The 15,358-nt window shown below is 42.0% G+C and overlaps 1 protein-coding gene across 1 annotated transcript in view; it reads right to left on the bottom strand.

Annotated features, from left to right (window-relative positions):
* Window positions 1–824: 824 nt before the first annotated feature.
* The window catches only part of zdhhc11 (zinc finger DHHC-type containing 11), a 142,385-nt gene continuing 127,851 nt past the window's right edge, over window positions 825–15,358 (bottom strand). Inside the window, exons 7-11 of the mRNA XM_041184017.1 lie at window positions 14,175–14,296; window positions 12,202–12,260; window positions 8,055–8,163; window positions 5,486–5,570; window positions 825–1,602 (exon numbers count right to left, since the gene is read on the bottom strand). Of these exons, the coding sequence (XP_041039951.1) occupies window positions 1,208–1,602; window positions 5,486–5,570; window positions 8,055–8,163; window positions 12,202–12,260; window positions 14,175–14,296 (770 nt within the window). The 3' untranslated portion in view covers window positions 825–1,207. The remainder of the gene's footprint in view (window positions 1,603–5,485; window positions 5,571–8,054; window positions 8,164–12,201; window positions 12,261–14,174; window positions 14,297–15,358) is intronic.

Genomic DNA, 15,358 nt, shown 5'->3' with positions numbered 1-15,358 from the left:
CATATCTCTGCATACTGAAGGTGGCCAATGCATGTGTAGTGAAAAGGTTTTCAAAGGAATTTTGGCCTTGAGAAATTCAGATGTACTTTTTTGAGCCATTATGCTATTATATATATATATATATATCTATATATATATATATTTATATTATATTATATTATATGGCATTTTGTAGAAACCACATTCGCTTGGGCTAGGGAGTCACTTACCAGCATTGTGGTAATGAAGGTGGGCTTACATCAGTGGATTTACCTTAAACATTACAAACTGAGGAGAAGTTTTTTTTTTAAAAGCAGGTTATCATTCCCATTGCTCAACTCTGTGACCTCACTCATGACATGAGTTTACTTTTACTCAGAATCACATTTTCAATGATCATTAGGAGAAATAAATAACACACGGGAAAGCCAAGAAGTTAGTTTTGACCCAAGCCTTTGATTGGAATTGAGGCCTGCAATTCTTGGGATTGGAAAGGCAAAAACACTCAATTGGGGGTTCCCCTGGGAAATTATACCCTCATATGTCATCCATTGGCCTCAGGAACCTACACCAGGTAGCAGATGTGCTCCACTAGATGCCCTGGAAGCTCCCAAGAGAAAGCTAATCAATCCAAGAGAGGATTGTTACCATTCTTTCAATGGTACACAATTCCTTTGGAGCTAAAGATATTTCTATCATTTTTCTTCAAAACCGATTTCTAGTGGATCAGTTTTGGGGCATTGCATATTCAACAGACGGAACAAATTGGGCAGCATTGAAGTACCCTTTCAGTTGCCACACACTGTCCCAGCCATGTAATTGACCTGGTTCCTAGGATTTGGCACAGGGTCTCCATTTTGAGGTTGGGTCACTACCAAGGGGCGGTGAGGGGCACCGGGGGTGATGAGGGGGTGCTCCATCTATGTCAATTGAGGGGACCCCACAGAATTTTGGGGGTCTGAATTGTTTACATTAGTCAGATTGCTTTCTTCTATAAATCACTCTTTTCATCATTATCGTTAGATGAAGTCCATCATGTCACCAGGACAAAACATCAGGGACACAACGCAAATAGCTCCGCTCCCAGAGATTCCACATCTGTCTGAAACGCAACCGGTTGATGATGCTGTCGATTGCTTGCCAATCATATGAAGTTCGAGTAAGCTTGGTGGATTCGATCCATTTTTATATTTCAAAACTTTAGTACAATTAAGTAAAGGCCTTCAATTTACACTGACATAGTATTCTGCCCAACAATGCTGGACTGCTGGGATAACTGGCTGTGCCTCTGTTGAGCTGTCTCTACATCCTGTTTGACTAAAGAAGTCCTTGCTGGTTGTTGGTTCGCACCTTTCACAGACAACTGTGCAGAGTCTCTTGGATTTACCAGCAAGCTCGGAATGTCGTCTAGAAGCACACTTTGATTGGATGCATCTAAGCACTTCTCTGTATTGCCTGTCCCTTCCCTGCATCCACTGTCCATAGCAGCACTACCAAGAGGGTTTTGTACCACTGGGATCTCTTCTATGGACTCAAGACTTCGTCGGTGAGACTCCTGAAAGCTCTTACGAGCAGTCTGTAACGTTACTTCCGAGTTCTCCAGTGGTTCAGGAATAGAGCTTGCTGTTGAGAAGATCAACAAGAAATCAAACAACAAGTACAAATCCATTCATATCTTAAGGGGAAAAGGTGACACACTGCACGTCCACAGCTCAACAGAATACACTAACCTACATTAGCTCTGAGACCACCAAATCTCCCCATGGACTCACCCTCCTTTATTTCTGTGACTTCCTTTGGTCCTTTAACCCTCCGAGAACTTTTCATTCTTCCAGTTTTGGTCACTTTCATGTGCATTCCCCATTCCTCCAACCCACCACTGAGGGGTGTATTAGTCACCTAATCCCTAAGCATTTGAATTCTCTCCTTAAATATCTCTGCCTCTCCATCTCCGCCTTACAACCTAATTCTTTGATCAAGCTTTTTGTCACCTTGTCCAATATCTCCCTACGTGGCTTGGTGTCAAATTTTGTCCAATAATACTCTGAAGAGGTATCTTTCACTACATTTAAGGTGTTATATTAGTGCCACTTGTTGTACAATACATTTTCCATTAGCAAGAACAGCAAACCCTTTTAATCAAATTAGATTTTATTTTGAGAGTGATTTTTTTTTCCTTTAAATACTGGAGCATGAGTGTCAAAGGGCAAAAGAAGGTAAAATATACACATTGAATTCATCTATAAGGAATACAGAATGTATCCCTAAGAGAGAAGGTGAGTCATTAGTGAGCACGTTGGGCCAGTTATAAAGGTTTCTTTTACTGTGTTCAAACCTATCATTATTCTATAAGTTTACAAAATCCTTTGAAACAGTGCACATGCTCTCTAAGTTACTCATTTAGAAAGTTAGATATTATAGAAATCTTCAAGAACATGGAAGGTCCTTCAATATTTCCCCTAAAACCTTGATTGACATGTGGGAGGGGCCAGATTCATATGTGCCTGGGTTTTTAATGGTTAACTTATGAGTCTGCAATTCACTAGAGCTCAATGAAGCAATCTGTTTCTGCGGGTGGTTGACCTCAGTTATGTGCTCGGGTCTCTGATGTGGATCTTCATCCCACGATTTTCAGACTCAGCAGCAAAAGTGAGCCACAGCTGATACTTCAAAGGAATGTTGTGCATTGACTATATTTTTGTGACTGAACAACTGGTGAATGAAAATGAAAATAGATTTTTTACAATGTTGTCCAAGTTACAAATAATATAAAAAATCCTTGTAGCATGTGCAAGTGCCTTTGTTTAGTGACTAAGTATGAAGCCGTTTTTCAGTGCTGCCATGGCTATTCCTGGGACATTACAACACTTGCATAACTATGGGCTACCGTAGCTCCAAAGTAACCCACAGAAACACCAAAGTGGCTTTCATGTGAAAAACAACTCTACCATCAAATCAAAGTTATTTTCAGATATCTTTACAGATAGTTTAAAAATAGTTGAAGCTACTGTATACCAAACTGATCATACCATTCAGATGCATCATCCCTATCATGGTGAAAACAAATTTCAGTTTTACTTCGGGGTCTAACACAAGGCAGTTAACAAATCTATTTTAAAATGTCACTGTATGTTGCATTGTGTTAAATCCCTGGTATCTGTGTTTGCATTCAGCCCTGTCTCTTGGTTTCAAGCCTTTAGCCTGCTCATTTTGAATCGTGCAAATCTGGGCAGTCTCATTCAGATCCCAATGGTGTGAGCTGATAGAAACCATTCACAATTTATGTGAAATGTTGAGGTAGCAGAGGCATTAAGTGTTATATTAGTTCTACAAGTGCTACTCCTCCAAACTTGTATGCTTAAAAACTGAGAGGAAATGCAAGCGCCACCTAGAGGTACGTCGATACCGCAGTCTTCTGCTGCTGTTGAAGATCCCAAAGGTTTTAAGTCATCTTGGTGGAGGGGGTTGGTTAACCATCCAGCCCAAGCCAGGCCTTTAGGTCCAGCTCCAGGAATACTGGTTAAAAAGGTCACAAAACATTCTGAGCCAGTGTAATGGAATTGGAGACATGAGAAATGAGCCTCTTCTCTTTCTTTCATCCTTGCACCTGGGGAGTGTCAATTATTCAAATGCAGCAAAGAGGAGATTCTTTCCCAACTTGATTGAATTTTTGTAATGAGGTAACAGAGAGATTTGATGAGGAAAATGTGGTTGATCTGCTGTATATGGACTTTCAAAAGCCCTTTAATAATGTGTCACAAAATAGGCTTTCCAGCAAAGTTACAGCACATGGAATAAATAGGCCAGTGAATGCATGGATATGAAATTGGTTATATACTGGAAACAATGAGGTAAATGATTGTTTGTTGAACTGGAGGAAAGTATTAACTGGGGTTCCCCAAGGGTCAATACCAGGTCCACTGACTTTATTGATACATATTAATGATTTAGACTTAGGTGTACAGGGCACAATTTCAAGATTGTCAGATGAAACAAATCTTGGAAGTATTGTGAACTGTGAGGAGGAGCATGATGGACTTCAAGACGTGGACAGGCTGGTGGAATGAGCAGACAGATGGGAGATGAAATTTAACATAGAGAAGTGGTAAGTGATTTTTTTTAGGAAGAACAAGGAGAGGCAATATAAGCAAAAGGATACTTCTTAAGGGGGTGCAAGAACAGAGGGACCTGGTGGTATATATGCAAAAATCATTGAAGGTGGCAGGGCAGGTGGAGAAGTTAGTTAAAAAGACATCAAGGATCCTGGGCTTTATAAATAGAGGCGCAGAGTACAAAAGCAAGGAAATTAATATGAGCCTTTACAAAGCACTAGTTCGGCCAAAACTGGATTATTGTGACCACTTCTGGGCACCACATTTTAGGAAGAATCTTGAAAGCATTAGAGAGGGTGCGGAAAAGATTTATGAGTATGGTTCCAGGGATGAGGAACTTCAGTCACGGGGATAGATCAGAGAATCTGAGGTTGTTCATCCTTGGAGAAGAGAGAAAATTGGTAGAGATATTCAAAACCATGAGGGGCCTGGACAGAGTAGATAGAGAGAAACTATTCCCACTGGCGGAACCGAAGGTGACGTGAGGAGAAACCTTTTCATGAAGTAGCGAGTGGTTAGGATCTGGAAAGCACTGCCCAAGGGAGTGGTGGTACGTAGATTCAATCATGGCTTTGAAAAGGGAATTGGAAAGCACCTGAAGGGAAAGAATTTAGAGGGGTACAGGAAAGGGGTTCAGGAATGGCACTATCTAAACTGCTCTTGCAGAAAGCCAGCACAGGCTTGTAGGGCCAATGGCCTCCTTCTATGCTGCTATGAATCTATGATTCTAACATTTCTTCCAGAAGAAAAGGATTTGTTTGTTCAAAAGCTTATGTAATTCTGAAGTTGAGGATCTGCAGCTCTCCATCTACCAACAATACATTAAAAAAATAATTATGAGTGCACTTCTTATCAGCTTTTTGATTATAAATTTCTTCTTAACATTCATCAAGGCTTTGGAGAAGGTGCGGGGGCACTGACCATAAGAGTACTAATGATGAGGGACATTGGTTATATGGAGAGACTGGAGAAGCTGGGATTGTTCTCCTAAGAGCAGGGAATGGAGATTTAATAGAGGTGTTCAAATCTATGAGCAAGTAAGGAGAAACTGTTTCCTATGGCAGGAGAATCAGTAACCAAAGGATCTGATTTAAGATCACTGACAAAAAAAGGGGAGATGGGGAGAATTTTTTTATGCAGTGAGTTGTTACGATCTGGATTGCTCACTTTGTAAACTTGGTGCAAACAGATTCAATAGTAACTTTGAAAAGGAAAGATGTGTGGGGAAAATTCATACTTAATGAAAACTTCCTATGTAAACACGTCACAATATAATTACATCCTCCCACTGCTGGAAACCTTATGGAACTGTTCCATAAAAATAACATTATGATTTGCAGGTAAATCAAAAATTGCACTGAGATGATTCATTTTAAAAAATATAAATTTCTTACCAGTTGATATTCTCTCAGAAGTGAATTTAGTCTCATCAATGTGACTGTCTCCTTTGAAACCACTTTTAGGTCTTTTATTTAGAGCCTAGCATTAAAATGGATACAGGAGAGAGGGTTTAGTAGAATGAACTATACACATTGTTACGACCACAGCTAATGTTATTTGCTGAGCAAGCCAGATCCCAGGGCGAAACCTATCTCACCGATCATAGACTTTTTTGTATTTTGAAAATGAGGAGGAAAAGCTACTGATCCCAGAAGCATAGAACTCCAATAACACCTTTAGGACTTTAAAACATTATAAGATTTATTAACAAGAAAAAAAAACTTAAGCACAGAAGACTGAAGTTACACAATTGACAGTCTTACAAAACATCCCCCCACAAAAAACCCTTGGTCAGAACACACAAGGAAACTACTTGGCAACAATTCTCTTAAGACATTTTTAACTATAAAAATCTAGTAATATACTCCAAGGCAAAACTGCTGTTACTTTAGTAAAGGTATACCACACAACTCCTCAAACACTTCCATCCTGCTGTGGAAATCTAAGAAAGTTCAGAAAACAAACTGCTTTCTGAAACAAATACTTTTCTGGTTTGACTGGATGATTGTTTCAGATTTTACACCTTCTCTCAGCACAGAGCTGGTCTCAGGACATCTAACCTAAGCAGCCAACATAACTCAACTCAACACCTTTCCTTAAATATCCTTTTCCCCCTTCATCTCAAATTCCACTGTCCCCAGCACCTCTTTGAATTCAACTTTTTCAAAATATAAAAATCTTCCATGTTTTTGTAATTCCTCCTCTTTCGGGTCAAATAAAATTTAATAACCTTCCCTTGTTTACTTATGAAACCTCGAAGTCATAAAAGCCTTAAACTCCCCTTTGAAATTTAACAGCTAAAAAGCCAAAAGCAAATTTCTAAAACCCAACCTATTTACTTGTAAATCCAACTTCACCATAGCCTCCCATCGCAAATGCATGCATCTAGCTCCTTTACCCTTTTTTCTCTCAATTCTCAGACAAGCTGTCTCGATTAACTCTCGCTCAGTTTAATTAATCATGGACGCAGACACACATCCTTCTTTACAAAATACCACCAGGTTCCCAAAATAATTAAAAAAAACGTCCATCCACACAACATGTACACTATATTTTAAAAAATATTCACACACCATATCCCCTTCCCTGGGAGAGATGATGATGCTGTCTGGAGTGGACCTAGACAGTGGCTTTGTTCCTGCAATGGATGACCCTTCAACACCCGCCCCCGCCCCCAGCCCAAATGATTGGAGAACCTGTGGGAGGCCTGCGTCACTTCAGTGTGGGACGCTCGGCATGACTATAGCCTCCAGAGGGTGGAAATCCCATTCCTGAGAGCTGGTAGCCTGAGGCAGGCAGCTTTACATTGCCAGCAGTGCCACTGGGAGTTGGTGGCTGCTGCTGGTTATGCTCTGAGGCCTACCCAGAGAATGTTGGATCCTTGGGGACAGGTGGGCGGGGTGGGGGGGGGGGTGGTGGCTGGCGGTGAGAGGCAAGGACAGGGGGTGAGTTTCAGCGGCTCTTTCCCCTCTCTGAGGCTGGGTCCCTCAAAAGAGCATTGTTTGCCGGTGAATGAGGGCCTTCCTGCCATGAGACCACAGGTAAAGCCAATAGGGTTTGCTGCAGAGCTCTTTTGGAGCCATGAGAGAGCCATGAGTGCACCACCATTAAATTCTAATTACATAGGAGAGATGACTGTGGGTGAACCCAATGCTGTACAGCAACAGGGGACTGAATCTTACCTTTGTCGGGTGGGCTGGGCGGGAGTGGGCAGGGCAGGCGCGGAGCCGATCGCCACCCGCGATCGGCTGCGTGCCGCCATTTTACACGGGCGGGCCAATTAAGGCCCACCCAATGTAATACGCATTCCGTAGCACGGCATGCTACCTGTGTGGGTGGGGGAAGGAGGGCGAGTTCGGGGCCTGAACTGCAATCCCCCTGAGGCAGCTCCGTGCCACTGGGAGTTGGTGGCTGCTGCTGGTTATGCTCTTAAGTACATAATAAAAATTTTCAAATAATAAGTTAAAAATTATTTAAACATGCCCCTTCATGTGACAATGTCATGTGAGCTGCGACATATTTGTGAAGTCACAAAAATTTATTTACTTAATTCATACAAGCTTCAGAAATCTCATCCCAGCCATGGATGAGGTTTCCTGAAAAACACAAAGGTCGCCTGGGCTCTTTGCCTGCCCGCCAACCTTAAGGTTGGACGGGCAGCGTTGTTAACAATTTTAACTGCTTTTTTAATGGCCTTAATGGGCCGTTGACAGTTCAGCGGGCACGCAGCTGCCTCTGGCGCATGCCCAACATCATCGCGCATCATTTTACGCATCAGCATCCCCACCCCCGCACGCCAGGGCAATATTATGTCCAGTATGTATCCGCATAACATTTAAATAGCAAACCATTAAACAATCTTAAAAAATTAACCTTAATATTATCATTGCATTTTTCTGACACTGATAAAATCATGGTTAAAAAACCAATTGAAGTTTCTTGCAACTGAGCTCTTAAAGTTACCTGCCCACTGTGAGAGGTGTTTGTAGCTGTGGAAACACTCGAAGTCTCCAAACAGATGCTGTTGGACAGTCTGTTAGTAACTGGACCTTGGTCTTGATACTTCAAAGCACTGGTGGAAGGAAGGAAGGGTATGTCTCAGGAATGTGAACACTGTTGGCACAGTCAATTTCAAATTGAAAACAGATCCTGTCTTTGTTTTTTTTTTAAATCCACTGTCTCTCACTATTAACTGATGAGCTTTAAACTGGGAGATCATACCTGCTGGAATTTGACCCAAATGCTCTGCTCATTAGGAATACTCCCTAATAGCCACCACACAAGTAGAACGGGTCCTGGCCAGAGGATTCCCAAATAGATAGCAAATACCACCATCAACCCAACCTACTAACCAGTTAGCCTTCCGTTCCTTTATATTTGATTTACATCATGTTTTAGCACCTAATGCACCCAACGGCTACCTAGATCACTGGATGTCACTGGCCAGTTCATACAGATAGCTAATGTTCCGCAGAGTGATGTTTCCACTCCTATCCGCAACACCCTCCCCCACCTCCCCCAAAGAGTAGAAACCTGTAACGGACGATAAAAGATGATACAGCAGCCTCCAAACTAAATTACTGCTTATCTCAGAAAGATAAATGTAAAATACTGTGGATGCTGGAAATCTGAATCTCTGAAGAAGGGTCCTACAGACTTGAAGCGTTAACTCAGTTTCTCTCTCCACAGATGCTGTCAGACCTGCTGAGTTTTTTCAGCACTTTTTGTTTTTATTACTGCTTATCTCCATCTTCTCCAAATAAGAAAGGCAAATTTTCATGAGGGCGCTGGCCCTTTAAAAGAGTAATAGATGCTAAGGGGCTTGCGGTGAAATTATATTAATCATGTTGGAGCTAAAATATGTTTCTGCTGAACAATACATGGGATTTTACAGTCTTTCACTGACTAGCAAGACACAACAACAATGGGCTATCACAAAAAATATTGACAGGAACTGCACTTTATCATCTCAAATGTAATTCAGCTGCCTTGCATTAGGGGGCACTATTACACCAAGACATTAGCTGCCAGTTATGTAGGAGGAAACCAGATACAGATATTTAGACAATTTAAGATGTATCTATTGATGTATGATACTCCATCTTTGCTAGAAACATCTCCAAGTTAATGGGAAGGTTGATTTTTGCATTAAAACAAATTCCAGTCCAACATCACCAATTAGGTGCCAGTTTTTCAGCCCCTTTATTTCTGAGCTGCTAGCCACCCGGGGAGAAATGCTGAGTTACAACAATGAGATAGGAAAAGAAAGTCAGAAGGAAAGATTGAGGTTGCAGCCCTCCTGATAGCCAATGACTGGCATAAACCTAGAGGCCAGGATGGTTCTTTTTACATTGACAAAGCTGTACACATGTTAAAAGCAGATATCACAGCAAAAGAACCTTATGTAGTAATTACAAAAAGCTGGATCAGGAAAATAGGAATAAGGGGATGAAGCTGTCTTTTGCCAGTAGGAGAAATGATTCACAGCGAATGAAAAGCCAATTCACTAACAACTTGTTTCATGCTACTAGAGAAATTCAAATTCACACCCAACGTATATAAATGTTTACATAGGAGGTCAATCAGACTTATAACCTGGTGAGCATTTTTAAAAATCTTCCTTTCAATTCTGTGTTCTCTCTTCAGCAGCCAACCTTGCCCCAGCCTACTGTCAATATTACATTCTAAACCAGGTTCCACCCCAGCTCAATGGTATAGAGCAAACTGAGATCTCACCATGTCTGGAAATCAGAAGGATTAACTTGTGTCCCATCGCCACAAGCAAACGTCATATTAGAGTTTTAGAAAGCTGCCTCATTGCCCCGGCTGTGCCCAGGAGGGCATGTGGACAGTTAATGCATGGCACTGAAGGAGCCCAAGGAATTTAAAAAACATATATATTGAATTCCTCCATTTATTAAACAAAATGTTCCCAGGGGAAATTATAATGGACATAGCTAGTTGTTGAATCATAACAGCCACCTACTGCCTTGTAGTCTTTGCAACTCTGAAGTGTAAATCTACTGACTGTTTAAAAATGCAATCCTGAAATGTGGGTGGTGCTGGAAAGGTTGACGTTATTTCCCACCCCCAAGCCTTTTAATACAGCTGAGAGTCTTGCTAGGCCACTTCAGAGGTGTAAGGCATTTTGAGATTTTGTATACTTCTGTGATGCCGTAACGCCTCCCTTTGTTTCTTTTTAATATGTATTATCTTTATACTTGCATCAAAATGTAAACAATTGTGAGGTGGACCAACGTCCTAAGCTCAGAACCGGGTGGTAGGAACATGGAGTGCAGAGGACATCGGTCGAAAAGGGAGAAGATTCTTGACAGAGGACATCAATGCTGAAGCTTATATGGGACTTTTTAAAAAGATAAAGACTGGACAAGGATACACTGACACAGATGTGTCAGAACAGGCCACTAGGATGATGGCTAACCACCCTGATTATAGAAACCGTCTTAAGACAACGGTCTCTCGGGTATGTGTGAATGGGTTTCTTCCTGCCTTACCAAGATACAGAAATCACATCCATTTCTGGCTTTTACCTGGAGACACCCCCCTGCTAAGAGCAGAAAATGACCACATGCAGGTGGTCTTTGCATGGCCAGGATGGGATTGATAATCCAATCAGATGACTCAATTTAAGACATTACTTTATATGGTGAGACACCAGGGTCAGAAATACATATAAAGCCACAGCTCCCAAGGATACTGGCGCTGCAACCAGGAAGTGTGATTTGGTCAGTCACTGGCATTGCGCTGTCTGACTGCCTGTAATGACCATGTTGAAATGTCCATAATTTTAATTGATTGTATTGAAGCACCTCATGATCTATGTGGGAAACTTGAATATGATTGCACTTTTTGTGATGGCCATTTTGAAATGTTTTGTAATGTTCTTTCAGATATTTTATAAATAAAGTATATTTTTGCAAAGAAAAGAAAGAAGTTGTGTGGAGGAATTTATTCAGTGTACCAATCACCCAGGGACGAGCTCCTCAAAGCGGGTCTTACTAAGCAATTGGTGTTGGGAGTATATACTATTGCTTAGTGGGTTAATAAAGGCTTTCCACAAAGTGGAAGTTGTTTCCATAGTTTGTTTCATGATGTTGATACCAAGTACGGGGTGAGGACTTAGAGGTTAGTGAGACCCCTTGGTTAAGAGTCTTACAGAGGGTTTTAAGAGTTGACCACGGTGATGTGGGACCAGAATGCATCTTGTAGGTGGTACACACTGCAGCAATTTCACATCAGTGGTGGAGTGAGTGATTGTTTAAAGAGGCAGGTGGGGTGTTGATCAAATGGATTGTTTTGACCTGCATGGTGTGAAGCTTGACTGTTGTTAGTGCTGCACTCATGCAGGCAAGTGAGAGTATTCCATCACACTCTTGGGCTTGTGCCTTGTTGATGTGGAAAGACTTTGAGGAGTCAAGAGTGGAGTTATTCTTCACAGAATATCACGTCTCTGAACTTCTACAATAGCTACAGAATGTATGCAACTCGTCCAGTTAAGTTTCTGGACCATGATGAACCCCAGGTGGGGTCAATGGTAGTGCAATCGAATTTCACAGGGAAGTACTTTGACTCCTTAACCATGTCACAAGTGATATCTTATTGCACTTTTAAGATTAGTTTTCCTTTTCCATGGCTTGAGTGTGAGGGGTTAAGGCTTTTGCAAATCTAATTTAGACAAGTATGAGAAAATGTCATCATGTTAAGCAGCTGATAACTTCTAATACATTTTTTCAGTGTTGGGTACAATTGATCTGTGAGCAACACGTGATAAGCAGTGGAAAGCACTCATGTCTCATACGTGGGAGAGCCTTATAACTCAAAAGAGTCTGATGCAGGTGCAGCAAGTTGTTTGTGTGAGAAAACGAAGCCACAATTTAACTTCTGATGGTTTACTTGTTTTGTTGTGCTGCTTAAAAATAATAAGAATTCATATTCCTGAGCAATGTTTCTTAAGCTGTGCAGCCACGCACAAGTTTAAGTTACAGTGCATGCACGACCATGATAAGAAATTTAAAGGGCCCGCATACTTAAACGATTGACCGCAGAACACAAAAGAAGTTTGAAGATATATTGTTCTTGAACACATTACCTTAACCTGGAGGATGCAGCAAGTTCTATTTCTGGCTGAGACTTTGCTGTAGGTAGACCCTGCAATAACAATACAGGAAACAGGGGAAAGTCAGCAACAGATAGGGCAAATATACAATTACAGCCAACAAGTTCAACCAAGTCTAACGGCGATGTATGTAAAATTATTTACAAACCCCATCTTTTTCCCTCCCCAGCCCATTGAATACAGAGTCCTGCATAGCCTACTCACACCCTCCCTCTGTAACCTTCTCCTGTATGATGCCCCAGCTCAAGCCCTTCAGTCCTGAGTTCAATCCCTTTCCTCTTCTCCACTTTTAGTGTCAGTCTAGATCTGTCTCAGCCTTACTCCCTGAACCTTTCTCCCTACTTCACCTCTTCTCTCTCCGTACATATTCCAAAGCCTCTTCAGAATCCAGCTATGTCTTTGATCACATCTTTGGTGACCTGCACTAATTCTTCTTCTGTTGCTTCCTTGAAACTCATTGATACTTTATTGAAGTGCCCTGGGCCGCTCAATGTGTAAAGTGCTACACGTGCTGTCCAGCAGATGAAACATCGTGAAGATACACTATCGGCCACTGACAGACCATGATGGCGTCACATCTGCCATGTCAGTTTGAATGGATTTGAATCTTTCAGTTTGTAAGATCTGGTTACCTTTCATCTGTCACACAAGACAACGGATCTACTTGGTTCATCTGACTTCCAATGTGACTTGTGCAGCTGTATATATGCATCCAGGGTAGAGCTTGTCTCCTATCAGCACATCCACAACAAGCCAGCCTGACTTATTGACTCAACAGCAGACTCTATCATTCCATACCTAAGCCTTCTCCATATGTTTAGACTCGTAAAGAGGTGGACAGTTTATATTACAGAACTATTTACAGTTGGGGCAGTTATGTAAGGAAACAAAGCTCCCTGTGCCCAGGAATCCACCCCGTGTAAACCTATAACACAAGGTGACATGGCCAATGGCACAATGAGGGGGTGCTGCACAGCTAGATGAAATTTTAAATAGAGACTCCGCCTGCCCCCTCAGATGAATGTAAATGATCCCATGCCACTATTCAACAAAGAACAGTGGAGTTCTCCCTCTGTTTTACCCAATATATGTCCCTCAACTGACATGACAAAAATCAGATGTTCTGGCCATTTACCTCATTGCTATTTTTGGGGCCTTGCTGTGTGTGGAAAATTGTCATATTTGTCTATGAAATAACAGTGACTACCCTTCAAAAATAATTCAATGGTGTTGGGAAATCCTGATGTGCAAGGCTCTGTATAAATGTAATTTTGTTCTTCTTTCTCGTTACAATGTGATGGCAACACCCGAGCACTTGTTTAAAAGCTGCAGTCACAATTTATGGTCGCAGGTATTTCTGGATGTCAGGGAAGGTCTGTAACAGCCAGCAATGCAATAACTGTGGAACACCAAACATTTTGTTGGGTATAGCCATCAGCATTCTTCTGTAAGCTGCCCCATCAAAGTGCTCATCTCAGTCTTCTGCAGTGGCTGGGCAACATAGGCTGGCCTTGCCAACGATGTTCACACCCCACGAACAAGTTAAAAAAACGAGCTTGCCTTCTAGCAAGGTGACACCATGCAGACAATGTACAACACTATTAGCATTGGCTGCAGACAGCAATGATATAAATGAGCAGGCAGTACAAACTTGGCGCACGTTTTCATTACATTGAACGAGTGTGGGTTAATCTAGAGCAAGACCTGTGTGTGTTTTTTTGGTGTTATCCAATTTAGCCCCCACATCTCTTCCTCGAATTGTGACATGGGATCTTCCACATCCACCTGAGAGGCAGTCAGGACCCGAGTTTAACGTCACATCCAAATGACGGTACTACTGACAGTGCGATACTCCCTCAGTACTGCATCAAAACACCAGCCTGGATTATCAAGTCTGGAGTGGGGCCTGAACTCACGGCCTACTGACTGCCTCCATTGCACTCTACCTGAAGAGCGGTCATCCTAGTGGACGCAGTCTGTGCAGACTCGGCATTGTTCCCATGGTCTCGGGCATCCTGGATGTGACGCTCCCGTACAACATATTCATATGTACTTAACTTGTTGAACACTGGAAAAGTAGAGGAATGACATTCAGCTCATCTCCGCTGAAGAGACCAGCACCACATCCATTTCCACAGCCTGTGCAGTAAGCTACAATATTTTGTTACCAGAAAAGGTTGCACCAGGTACAAGACATGATGCTAAATTAAAACAACCACTTAAATTCATCAAGGTTCTCTAACATAGCAACATTAGTCAATAAGTCTAATTGTCCCAGCATCCACAGCCCTTTGACGGAGAGAATTCTGTGATTTGTCTGTGTAAAAGTGCCTCCTGATTTCCCTCTTGAATGTCCTGGAGATGATTTTCCCTTGTTTTTGATTCCCGAGCAGAGAAAGTGGTTTCTCTCTGTCCACCCTATTGAACTTTTTTAACATATATGTAAAAAACAATCCCAAGGTGTTTCACAAATGGAAAATAGATAGGGAAATGGATACTGAGACATGGAGGGAGAATATAAGAGGAGACACCAAAAGCATGATCATAATGGTAAGTTTTGGGAGTGTTTTAAATGAGGACAACATAATGGGCAGAATTTTTCCCTCGTTGGGTGGGTGCGCGCCTGACCCAAACGGGAGTAAAATAGTGAATGATGACATTGGGCGAGTGTTCCGACGTCATCGCGCACTCTTGTAATATTTCACTTGGCGGGCACGCCCACCGACAATTAAGAGGCCTCTTAAGGTCCTTAATCAATTAATTAAATTGAATTTTTCACTTCCTATCCAAACGTTCAGTTGGCGGGCAGGCGAATAGGCCAAGTTTTTTGCAAAACCTCACCCACGGTCGGGGTGAGGTGTTGACCAGTGATTTAAAAAAAAGTTTTAAAACTCATTTTTAACATGTCCCTGCTCATGAGACAGAGTCACATGAGGGAACACGCTTTCCTTATTTTTCAATTCTTTATTTGTAATGTTAAAAATCTTCGGCTCCCTGAGGCAGCTCTGTGCCTTCCAGGGAGCTTTCGCTGACCGCATCCCTGTGCATGCACATATTTCAGTGCTCACCCATTCCCATCCCCATCCCGGCAGCACTGAGCATTTCAGTGTGCCTCTCACGCTGGCTGGAC

This window comes from Carcharodon carcharias, chromosome 3 (genome assembly GCF_017639515.1).
Source record: "Carcharodon carcharias isolate sCarCar2 chromosome 3, sCarCar2.pri, whole genome shotgun sequence".
Lineage (NCBI taxonomy): Eukaryota > Metazoa > Chordata > Chondrichthyes > Lamniformes > Lamnidae > Carcharodon > Carcharodon carcharias.
Note: the sequence above shows the minus strand (reverse complement) of the source record. Positions and strands in the feature narration are given on the sequence as shown.